General features: G+C 44.0%; 1 protein-coding gene across 2 annotated transcripts in view; it reads left to right on the top strand.

The window, feature by feature from the left end:
• Positions 1–13,038, top strand: part of Col6a5 (collagen type VI alpha 5 chain) — a 103,180-nt gene that overhangs the window by 71,840 nt on the left and 18,302 nt on the right. The window contains exons 34-37 of one of the 2 annotated variants that reach the window (XM_029543803.1): positions 4,423–4,516; positions 5,005–5,649; positions 8,477–8,564; positions 11,329–11,432. In XM_029543803.1, the coding sequence (XP_029399663.1) occupies positions 4,423–4,516; positions 5,005–5,649; positions 8,477–8,564; positions 11,329–11,432 (931 nt within the window). Of the gene's footprint in view, positions 1–4,422; positions 4,517–5,004; positions 5,650–8,476; positions 8,565–11,328; positions 11,538–13,038 lie in introns of both variants that reach the window. The other variant, XM_021207498.2, reaches the window with a different exon arrangement.

The following is a 13,038-nucleotide window of genomic DNA, read 5'->3' as shown; positions in this document are numbered from 1 at the left end:
ACACACACACACACACACACACACACACACACACACACACACACACACACACACACACATTATGGAAGTAGGAGGCACAAAAGTTCCTGATAAGAAAGATCTTAGAAGTCAAGGTCTTCTGCTTTCCTGGCTTCTCTTTCTAAGCTTCCCTGCCTCCATAATTTTGCTCTCTGCAAAACAAACAAACAAACAAACAAACAAAAAACAAAAACCAAGTAAGACCTTTGCTCTGCCACATCTAGTTCTGGGATAGGAGAAATCTGAAGGATGTCAGATGCAGTTTATAGTCTCTGAGAGGACCACTTCCAGACCCCATGGAGGCCCCAGCATCGAAGCACTCCCAGCTGCTCTCTGCAGAGCATTAACCCAGGCAGCTATTTCTCATCACTCTTCTCTTACCACATAGCGCCCTTTCTATTAATGCTAGCCACGTGTCCTGCTGGAGCAATGCTTCCGGCAGTCGTCACGTGTATTCCCCTGCCTCCATGTTCTTCCCCACTCCGTGGACCTCCTTCCTCTTCCCTAAGCCCTCTCTATGTACTTTTCAATTTTGAATTTTTATGTGTGTTTAAAAAATGTTGCCACTGTGAGAGGCTGGAGTGATGGCTCAGCAGTTAAGAGCAGGTGGTGCTCTTGCAGAGGACCTGCGGATTAGTCCACAGCACCCATGTGAGGAAGCTCCCAACTGTCACTCCAGGGTCACAGTTATCAGGTGCCTCTGGCTCCCGAAGCCATTTGCCCTCAAGTACCCATACCTACACACAGATACATACCCACACACAGAGACACCCCCCCACAGACACACACACACACAGACACCCCCCCACAGACACACCCATACAGATACACACCCACAGATACACCCCCCCACAGATACATACCCACACACAGACACACCCACACAGATACACACCCACACACATAATTATCACAAAATCATTACTCCTTTTTTACTGATATGATAAAGAACATCCCACTGTTTTAACCAGTATCTCTATATGAAGATAAATATTTTTATGTGGTTTTGGCCACTTCTGAGCCACCTCCCACTATTCACACCATTTTGAAATGGCTTCTTTTGACAAATTGATTTGAAAATATTATCTTGTCTTTTTTATCTCTCACCTGCCTCAATTGGAACCCAAATTTTCAGCATTCCCCCTGATGTCCCAGAAATGTATAAACATTTTGCAAGTTTTGGATTGAGTCTAGGAAGCTGCTCTGCTCTGTGGAGTTCCCTCCCTTCCCTGAGCTGAACAGAATGAACAGCTATTAAGTACTCGGACATTGCCCTGAAGTGCTGCAGTTTTATTCTTGCTAGAGACTCTCTGCCCGCGATAGATCATTTACCCCCTTCTGTCAAATCATTCTAACCAAGAGAGGAAGACTGCGGTTTACCTGACCAACTTCTTACTTTAATTATGTCCCCATTTCATAGCTCCCCATACAGTGATTTCTTAGAGAAAATTATTTCTGTCTGCACCACCTCTTCTTGCATATTCTCCTTCTCCCCTCCCCCATCCTCCTCTTTTTGTCTCCCCCTCCTCTCCACCTCCTGCCTTTTCTCCCTCCTTCCTTCCTCTTGCCCCTCCCCCTTCTTTTTCTCCCTTTGATCTGTTTCTCTCCCCTCTTGATATGCTGTTTAAATTGAACTCACGGACTCATGAAATTATCTCGCTTGACCATCCTGGGAGCAAGGCCCAGACAACCTGGTTCTTATATGTTCTCTCTTGAACAAATCCAAGTCACAGATTATTCCTGTCACTGTCCCCAAAGTGCTCTTTTTCAGTTGACAATATTCTCACTTACTGTGGTTCTCACACTCCACCCACACCACTATTAGCAATGTAAGACAGTTGTGGACCCTGCACGTTCTTGGCAACCTTTCCCCCCACTGATTCAGTACATGTTACATGAACAAATGTCTCGGACACAGCAGCCAACCAAAGTAATTACCCAAGTGTAGCTTAGTGAACCAATGGGTTTATCGGTGATCAGATGAGTGAGGGCTGTGGCGATTTGAATTAAGACAATGTCTACCACAGGCTCAGTATTTGAATCCTTGGTCTCAGGTGGTGGCACTGTTTGAGGAGCCATGGAGCCTTCAGGAAGTGTAGCCTTGCTGGAAGGATGCTTGTCGGCGGGAGTGGCTTTGAGAGAAGGTGGCCTTACCCCACCTGTAGTTTGCTGTTTGCCGTGCATGGGGTTGATCATGCAGCTTCTTATTCCTGTTGCCATCCTTCCTGCTGGCTGCCATGTCTCCTCCCCACACACTCTAACCCTCGGGAACCATTGGCCAAAGAATCAGCTGCTTTGTCTAAGTTGCTTTTGGTCGTAGTATTTTGTCACAGCAACAACACAGTAACTAATAGAACGGATTACACATAGACGCATGGGTGCAGGTATACTTATGGGTATATAGGTGGGAGAATTACTTAGAGGAATATGGGTGACACTCAAAACCACTGCATCACTAAGCAGTCTCAGGCAGGTGTGGGTGAACACTCCCCCATGAATGCATTGGTGAGGACCCCATCCAGTCCCTGCTCCTTTTCCTGCACGTACTAGCATCTCCCACAACCATATGGGCAGAATTACATACAACTGGAGTGGGTATTGAAGGCAGAAGTGTCTGGAATCTCTGGTGAGGGTCTAGTAACCATCCGTACCTCTTCCTCCCCCTTCCTCCTCCCCTTCCCCCTCCTCATCCTCCGTGTCCTCCTCCTCCTCTTCCTTCTCCTATGAGGAAGGTCAACAGATCCAACCTTATGGAGAGTCGCTCATGAGTAATCACACCTGTTCTGATTAAGATGGTAATGAGTGTTACACAGAAGGTCAGCAGGTCCACAGTGTCTCAATTTCCTGGGTGTTCTCTCACCTCATTGGCTGCTCCTTCTCAGTTTATCTTTCTCCCCCAGTTTCTAGGTGAACTTCACTGAAATGGTACCTAGCATTTACATTCCTACCCAACTCTGTTATGAAAGGAAATGACTATCTCTCAACGTAGAGACAGTTTACTTATTTTCATGTTTATGATGGCTCTACCCCACTAGAGCATAATGCAGAGACATTTTTATCTGTTCTGCTCATTTCAGCACCCCTAACATCATCAAAACTGTATCTATAACATTGTTGGCATTCAATACGTATTTGTTGAATTCAACCCATATTTGTTGGATGCATGAATAAATGAACATAGAGCATGTAGTTCAGTCCCATGAATCAATTTCTTGGTTCACAGAGCAAGTACGTAGGCTTTAGATGTGGCCAAAAATGGTCACCCATAGAGTGACACCCAATGTTTCCAGTTTTATAAGTTAGAGTAGTAACATATAACTCTCACTCTAAGGCTGAAATGATTACAAGTGTGATCAGACACTCGGCACTCTCCAGAAAGGCAGAGGGCATGGCTTTCATCATCCCTCTGTGATCTGAGGGAGGGAGAAAACAACCCTGAACAAAGCTGAGGGTTGAGGGGCTGCCTGTCACCAACAGGGAATGATATGTTCCTTCCATTGTAACAAACGCATCTGCTTTGCATAGGACCATAAAGGACCACAAATGAGGTATTGACTCAAAGGATTAATGAATGAGCATCGCGTGTTTCCCGTTTTGATAAACATTAAAGCAAAACAGTAATCAAGAAATGGATGGAATGAGAATGAGGGGTAGTCATAGGAGAGACAGTGGAGGACAGAGGGGTCATAGCAAGAGTGTGAATAAGCTCAATGACTTCAGTCTATTGCTATTTGAAAGAAACTTCATTGTTGTTTGGGACTGAAAAGGTCCAAGAGACATCATTAAGACAAACCTTTCTGATGGGGTGCAGTAGGAATGTTCTGGTACCACCACCTAATGTGACTGGTGGAAACCTATGAATAACCAGTTTCTGAAGGGCCCAACTTTAGAAGCTGACGATATGTGTATTCCACTGTTAAACTCAGCCCAGCTTGGCAGTTATGGAGAGGAGATGTTAAGACTCGGGTAGAGAGATGCTGTGGCAGGTAAGAGCACTCTGTGCTCTTTCAGAGGGCCTGTGTTTGCTATCCAGCATCCACACTATGACTTGTAACCACGTGTGATTCCCGGAGACTCTAACACCTTCTGGCCTCAGGAGCACGGGGCATGCATTCAGTGCACAGACAGACAAGCATGCAAAGCATCCAAACACATTAAAAAAAATCCTTACCATGAAATAGGGATGCTGATGTGTGTGTCTGTGTGTGTGTGTGTGTCTGTGTGTGTGTGTGTGTGTGTGTGTGATACACATGGGGTGGGGGAGGGGATAAATCAAAGGATTGCAATACAAAGTTAAAGTGTCAGTGAGAATTTTTTAAGCTTTCCCTCGTGATTAGCACATAATAATTTCCTAATAAAGGTTTAAACTGCACAAACAACATTTGCTTCTCCTTTTCACTGCAGTTTGATGACACTGGGACATTTCAGGTGATTCCAGTTCCCCCAGTTGGAGGTTACGAGCCACTGGAGAAGCTTCGGAGCTGCACACTTTGCTATGGTAAGATTGATGGGGACGGCTGACGGTGCGGGAGGCTAAATGCTTTCCCAGTGAGCTATTGGATTGGGCTTTAGAGAGAGATTTCTGTTTATGACGGTAGATTCTATTTTCAACTTTCCAGTTTTGGAAGGCACACTATGTCAGGATTCCGGTCTTTAGTGTTTATAGAATTTCTGTGGAATGTGAAAACTGGTTTTGAAAATTACCTGACTGGTGAAGTCTCTCCTGGGACAGTGCTGTAGTTTGAATCAAGAGTCTCTAAACTACTGAAAATACTTTCTATGCAAGTTTGGGCATGATTGTGGATTTCAGAGACACACGCCACCTGAATCTGTTTTCAACAGAGAACCCCTGTCATTAGTTGCTAGTTGCCACAATAGTCCTGGGACATTGGCCACAGTATTGATAAGTTCACTAATTCTTGGAAGCTCTCAGTGTCTTCTGCTGCTGCTGATTCCATGATGTATCATCTCTCTGTGTGCTTTCAGATAAGTGTTTTCCAAACACCTGTGCGGAAGAGCCTTTCTTTCCTGAGAATTCCTACATGGATGTGGCATTCCTCTTAGACAATTCCCGTAACATCGCCAGTGATGACTTCCAAGCTGTGAAAGCGCTGGTGAGCTCAGTGATCGACAGCTTCCACATCACTTCAAACCCTTTAGCCTCGGAGTATGGTGACAGGGTTGCTTTGCTGAGCTACTCTCCCTCAGAGAGTTCCAGGGTGAAGACAGAGTTTGCCTTTACAACCTACAACAACCAATTAGTCATGAAGAACTACATCCACACTTCCCTCCAACAGCTCAATGGAGATGCTACCATTGGCCTTGCCCTACAGTGGGCCATGGAAGGTCTCTTCCTGGGAACCCCCAATCCAAGAAAACACAAGGTCATCATCGTGATTTCAGCTGGAGAAAACCACGAGGAGAAGGAATTTGTGAAGACGGTGGCTTTGAGGGCCAAATGTCAAGGCTATGTCATATTTGTGATATCTCTGGGCTCCACACAAAGGGATGAGATGGAAGAATTAGCCAGCTACCCACTCGATCACCATCTGGTACAGCTTGGGAGAATGTACAAGCCAGATCTGAATTATATTGTGAAATTTCTGAAGCCCTTTATCTACTCGGTCAGACGTAAGTCATTATTCGGTTATTTTCCTTTGGTAATAATATTGATGATCTAAGAACAATATCATGAGATCTATAACTAATCCAAATATACAAATTGGATAGTGACTGGGGGCAAAGGTGGGTGCATATCCTGAGTGCATCCTGCTTATGCCTTGGGTGTAAGATGGTGAGACTGTGCTACGGTAGAACATCTCTTGCCCAAATCTATGGCGTAAAAGCATCAGAGTGGCTGGTGGCCTCCTGGGCTGTATTTTATCATCCAGAAGTTCTATCAGCTCTTAGAAAGTATGGTGTACAGAAGAAGTCCTAGCTTACACCTAGTATGGTGTAAGCATTTAAATGAGTTCATTTCCCAATCTTGGCACCGAGTGGATAGCTGTGTGAGGGTGTGGTGATGACCAATCATGTATCATTGGGATGCTAAAATCCTGGAGGCAGCTCCTGTTCAGAAGGGCTTGGGTGGAGCCTGAGACCATTGGTCACAGGCACCTGAGTGATGCCGGTGTCATGGTTCACAGACCACACTTTAAGCACCCTGGCTCTAGTTAGTATGCTGTAACATGTTACTCTTGGGATACGGGCCAGCCCACAAAGTGATCCATGAGGCTCGAAGTTCAAAGATTGAGAGTAAGCACTAGGAAGCTTTTGAAGAACTTGACAATGAGTGCTGGAGTATAAAAGTGCAGGGTCAGTGGACTCTGTGTCATGGGAAATGATAAAGAGTAACAGTGTTGGCCTGCTGAGGTTTCGAGATAGCACTGTGTCCTGCCCAGAAACGTCTGGAACAGTTTTCTGATTCTTACTAACTAGCAAGTGCTGTTAATGTCGAGTAGGTAAACCCAGGGATACTATAATCACTCTACCATTCCCAGGATGGACATCCAGCCCTCTGAACAAAAATAACCTAAGCCTGAAATGCCAAGGAGTTTGTCGAGGAACTCGTGTGTTATTCTGCCTAATACAGAATTAAATACCCAAGGCAATTAACTTATAAAAAGGAAAGGTTTATTTTTGGTCATGGTTGTGGAGTTTACTGTCCAGAGTCAGGTAGCCTGTGCTTTGAGCCTTTGGCATATCATGACCAGAGTGTGAGGGAAAACAAATTTGCTTCATCAGAAGCCAGGAAACAAGGCAGATGAGAAGGGGAGGGGTCCCAAGGCTCTTCTAAGGGTGTACCCCGATGACCTAGGGACCTCACATTAGGCCCTACCTCCTAAAGAGTAGGGTATCTCTCAGTAACCCTGCCCACGAGTTCAAGTCTAAACTCTGGGACTTCTGGGGGACATTTATCCAAACCACAGCACTGTCTTCTGGAAGACTCCAGGAAATGGAGCTGAGCCTGTTCTTTCTGGGATTCTGGCAGGGTTAGAGTGAGGTTCAGCCCCCTCTGTTTCCCTAGTGTTGAAGGAATGTCCCCACACCACAGCAGAAAAGTGTCTCCCGTGATTTATACTCACTTGATGAAGTCATTACCCACTTCCCTGGGAATGGTGGATTATTACCTTTAAACCTAACATGGACTCATTTGATTGCCATAAAAAGGAATTTAAATAAGTGCTTTCAAATACATTTTGATGCCAACTTTTCAGCTGGGTTAGAGCATTTTATTTTATTTTATAGTAATTCTTTCAGGTATACACCACTGTATGTTACTCTGGTGCATACATATGAAGAACACCTGTATGGTGGCATTCCAGGTTATCCCCCGAACAACTTCTCATCTGAAAAGAGCCCCTTGCAAATGCTCAAAATTTAGAATGTTGACTTCTCGCCCCAGAGGCAGCGCTGTCTGTTGTTCCCCACACAGTATTGTCTTTTGTGCTCTCTAGATGGCTAACAAAGCTTTAAGAGACTCAGAATAACTCAGGTCTGCAGGGCTGCAGAAGTGGCTTTGCAACTGAGCAAAGCTGACGGGCTTTGACCCCCACCGTCCCTGCCTTCCTGAAGGAATGCACTTCATCTGTTGGAGTTAAATGACTGCTCTTGCATTTTCTGGTCCTTTGAGAACCTTTTCCCAAAGTGCAGGCTCCAGTTCTGGGCATTTTTTGCTTTTCTATTTAAAGCTGTGACATGATTCCTGCTTGTACCCATAGCCACTGTCAAAGGAACTAATCAGAGACACACAGTCTCATTTTTTAGACAAATAGAAAATAAAAGTGTATCCTAGAACCAGAGAAAAGAAACTGTAGAGATTCTTTGAGATGCTTTTGGGCTTGAGTCTTAGATCTTCAATAACCAAGGACCTTGTTTCATCAAAATTTGTTTTCCTGCATGAGAAGAAAATTACAGTCCATGGTACACTATGCAGGTTATAGACTGTACAGAAAGAGCTTAAAGAGATGTATTGTGTTGGCAGTAAGTTAAGATCCTCTCTGCAGTCCCTTTTCTCATAGGAAATCAGTGTTTATTGGTGCAGAAGAAAAGAAATAATATCATGTAATAAGACAGCATCTTTCCTATGTTTGAGCTTGTAGTTTAAGTCTGGGAGAAAAAGCCAATGAGAATCAGAATAGATTGTCTTTCAGATTGTGTTAGTGTGGGCATGCAGTGCTCAAGTGTTCCTGCATTACAACGAACCCATCCCTGAAGGGTTAACCTTGAGCGTATTCCCACGACCCTTGTCACTCTTTGGCCCTCGAAATCCTCTGAAGTTGAAGTTGTGAATGCCGTTTCTAGTCATCAGTATTTTCCATTTTCACCATGGCCAAATGCTCTTGAAATGTGTTACTAACGTTTTATTGCCTTGAGAGGATTCCTGTCGGGCTTCTCTTTGCCTAGGAAACCCAATTTCTGGTTTGGAAATCAAACTATAACTTTGTTTCCTCCGTAGGCGGATTTAATCAGTACCCACCACCGATGCTGAAGGATGACTGCAGACTCGATTTAGAGAGGGGAGATTCGCTGCCCCATGGCCTCAGGTGGGTAGTGGAACTGAGCGAGCCCTTCTGTTTACAAGCACTTGTTAACTGACCGATAGGTGTGTACCTGGTGGATAGCAAGCTGTTAGGCAAAGGAATCAATCTAACAAGGACTCTGAGGTAAAGGCTCTTCACCGACTCCACCTTCCACAGCAGCAGTCGTACACCAGTATGCTTTCCACTTTGAAGTTCAGTTTTGTTTTTTAATAAAACTGAATTTCATTAAATCTTGCCTTTAAAGGCATGGTTTCCTCAAAAGTGTCTGGCGAACTTTAACCCTGACAAACAAACAAACTAAAGCTCACAGCTTATTCTTAACTTCACTGCCCAGAGCTGGAGGCTCTGAGTTCTCTTTGTACTGGGCTGACCTGTGTGAGCAACACCCTTTCACCTGCCTGGTTTCTGGCCAGCTACCTGGGCTCCCATTCCTTCCCATAATAATGGTCCTGTCTAAAGCGGGCCCCTGTCTTTGAAACTGATTCTTACCCCACACCCTGTTGACAGTCAACAGCCTTAGCTGGGCATGGTGTTACACTCCCATAACCCCAGTCCTCTGGAGTTGGAGGCAGGAGAATTGTGAGTTCAAGGCCAATCTGGGCTACTTAGAAAGACCATGTCAAGCCATTATCTCATAAGAGTTAGCAGCTTTCTTGAACCAAAGAATGGAGTACCATGGGGGCTGGTGAGATGGCTCAGTGGGTAAGAGCACCCAACTGCTCTTCCGAAGGTCCGGAGTTCAAATCCCAGCAACCACATGGTGGCTCATAACCATCCGTAACAAGATCTGACTCCCTCTTCTGGAGTGTCTGAAGACAGCTACGGTGTACTTACATATAATAAGTAAATAAATCTTTAAAAAAAAAAAAGAAAGAAAGACCATGTCTTTTTAACAAAACCAACAGACAGAGTTCTTTCTGAGCTCTTTATACCTTCTCTAAGGTACTATGGTACTTGCTCCAGTGTCTCATGTCTAGATCTGCATCTGAGTTATTATTTCAACCTCAAAGCATCCTGCGGAAGGCCTTATAGTACAATTGCACATGCAAACAATTTTCATTCATGTTGTGTCTTAAGTACAAATATAGCAGTTGGTTGACTCTGGCCCTTCAGATACTGTGAGCATCGCCTTTCTCGGTTGCTTTTAGCTGGAGTTTCACTGAACTTGGATCCCTGGCCAAAGCTGGTCTGGGCCCATTGTTACTCCCTTATCTCAGACTTCGAGGCAGCTTCTCAGAGAAGCTATGGCTCCTTCCAGGTATCCGGAAGCAACTAGGATTCATACACGTGCACACTCCTTTAATGCCAGATTTCGTTTATTTGGTAGTTTAGCAAGGGCGTGTCCAGCAGCCAACCCCTTGGAAAGACAGGGCCACATTGACGTCCAGTTGATCAGCTTCCCTGGAATAAGCCACAGAGCTGCAGACGTGATATATTGTTACTTCAGCGCGTACAACCACAAGCCCAGCTGTAAATATCATAATACGAGTGATTGTTTCACAACTACTAAACCCAATCGATTTTCCACATCAAATCTAAATAATCAAACAAAACAATGCCATGCTAACTTCATGCAGTGAGTGCTTTAGGTTTTCTAAAGCTGAGTATTTGAAAACCAAAAATTGTACACATGGCCATGCTGCAGATGCATCTGGGCCTCACTGGCCCGCCCCTGTTGTTGCCCAATAGCCTAGCTTCTTACCACAGACTCACACACACACACACACACACAAATGCAAGACATCTACGCTGTATGTTATGATATCATTCAGCCTTCACGTGTTGTGCCCCACAGCTAAATAGTACTTCTGGGTCCTAAACACCAGTATTAAAACACAACTACTAACAGTAAATTAAAAGTGACATTGTCAAAAATATGCTTGTGTCTGTTTTCTGTTATCATTGAAATAAAAGCATAACTCTAAAATCACAAAGAACCCTTAAACTGCCCATCTAAAGGCTGGCCCCATTCCAAGAGTCTTGTCTGGAGCCTTGCTCCTCTTGGAACAGGGCTTTGTCCATTAAAGGACTATTTTCTATGGTAATTGGGATCAGTCTGAGGTATGATAAGGTTGTTCCAGGGGCTGCTTGATGAATGACTTCTTTATAATTTATTGACAACTCTATGCAAATCAGATTTGGCTTATCCCAAAGGAATACTCCGTAGGTTATAAGTGGACTCGAGGAAAGGAAGATCAAATGGAGATGAATTAATTGATTGAAATTAATTTAGAATTTTCCAGCACCCAGTTTTTTTCTGTGTATGTATGTGTATGCATATGGATGTTCATATGTGTGGGTGCCGTGTATATGTGTGTATGGGGGAGGCCAGAAGACAACCTTGACTGCTGTTCCTTGGGGTGTCATCCTCCTTTGGGGTTTGGTTTTGAGTCAGGGTCTCTCACTGGCTGAGCTCACAGAGTCGGCTGTGCTGATTGGCTGAGCTCACTGAGTCTGCTGTGCTGATTGGCTGAGCTCACTGAATCTGCTGTGCTGATTGACTGGAGAACCTCAGGAATCCACTCAGCTTTTCCTCCCTAGTGCCAGCATTTTCCAAGCAAATGCCACTATGGTCAGCTTCTTCATGGGGCTTCTTGGGGACCAAACTCAGGTCTTAATGCTTGCAAACAAGCCCTTTACCAACGGAGCTATCACCCCCCTGTCTTGTAATAAATAACTGAAGAAATACATGAAAATGTTTGGATAATTTATTTGCACCTTTCCGACTCACTTGGTTGCAGCTGAAACCTGCTTTTTCTTCATCTAGATTGGCTGTTAAGCTGCGTGAGGTTCCTGCAAGCACGAGCAGCCTGGCTGATCAAGAGCTGAACGCTGGGAAAGACCCTTCCTTTGTGTTGGAGGATCACGGAGGTGACCATTTGGTTTACGTTCCAAGTCAGATGCTAGGGCCACATAAGTTAGTGAACCACTATGGAAATGACCGGGAATCTGTAGCAATGGCGAGTCTCACTTCTGGTAAGCACATGAACCAATGATGGAATCTTTTCAGTCACCCAGAGCCTTGTCTTTTAATACTAGCATAGAATTCAATAGATTGAGGCTGGACTCTGAAACAATTAAGAATGGTGGATTCAGTGGCAGTTATCACAGCAACAGAAGTAGTGGATGACAGGTACAGCCATGGGAACCACTGTGCAAGGTCTCAGAAATGTCCATAATGTACTTAAAGAGATTAGAGCGTGCAATTCAGAAGGTTGGCATTATTCAGAACACGAAAATATAGAGAATATCAGGGCAAACACGAGATCAAAACAGCCTCCAAAACTCAGCCTGGCCATTGCCCCACAATTTGTGCTTACACTAGGTTTAAATTTTATTTTTTCGAGATACTCAGAAATGGCAGAGTGTGCAATTCCCCCATGGCTTACTCTAAATATTTTCATGTCAACATTTTAATAGCTTAAAACTAATATGTAAGATAATAAACACATAAGATACATGAAGGTGTCTTATTTTCATTTGAAAATGTGAGGGGCTGAAGAGATGGCTCAGCGGCAGGGAACATTCCTTGTTCTTGCAAAGGCCCCAACTTTGATTCCTGGTACCCACATGGCAGCACACAATCATCTGTAATTTCACTTTCAGAGGATCTGATGCCCTCGTCTGCCATCCTCATGCACTGTACTCACATGATGCACAGCCATACATGCAGGCAAAATACCCATACACATAAAAGTAAATACATAGTTAAAAAATTTTTTAAATGTGAAATTTCAAATAGACTACTCAGCCATCAAACTCTGCATCTAGAATCTTCTAAAATAACCATTTGGCCAGAGTGTTGCATTTTAAGTATTGTATCCAGTGTATCAGATGCATGACTAGAATATGCAAATATAAAAGGAAAAAGGTGGCCTTCACACCATATTATTGATTCTTTGTAGCTTTCTGGATAGCTCTTCTTTTTCTTAGATTTAACACTTGTGTCCCCATAAGTATTTCGGAAGTATGAGCATTTGAACTTTACTTTTAAAATAGCCAAACTAGCTTTTGTAAAACTACAGTAAAGAATTTAAAAGCTAATCAATTATCAATTGAAAAATAAGCTGTGTTAGCTTTAAAAAGAAGATTCTCAGTAAACTTGGACGTGTGGTGTCTATGTATTAAGCCTGTATGTGACTTCATTAAGGCAATTTTAAACTCTCATGTTGGCATAGCCTGCACAAGAGAGTTAGAGGCTCTTTTAATAGGATAGTGTTGATTTTGTTTGGTCACTTAATGGTACGGGGATTACGATTTTCCTCAAGGCACAGAAATCCATTCTCGCCTGGCTTAGAGAGAAGAGTGAGATGCATTTTGGCAGAGGGTCAGCGTGGGAAAGGGTGGCTTGTGATGGCTTTGTTAGAAGCGACCGTTCCCAAGTCTTGGAAATGGATCAGAGAAAGCAGAGGAGAGAGGGAGACAGAGAGAGAGAGAGAGAGAGAGAGAGAGAGAGAGAGAGAGAGAGAGAGAGAGA

This window comes from Mus pahari, chromosome 10, assembly GCF_900095145.1.
Source record: "Mus pahari chromosome 10, PAHARI_EIJ_v1.1, whole genome shotgun sequence".
NCBI classification, from domain to species: Eukaryota; Metazoa; Chordata; class Mammalia; order Rodentia; family Muridae; genus Mus; species Mus pahari.
This window is presented reverse-complemented; position numbering and strand designations above follow the sequence as displayed.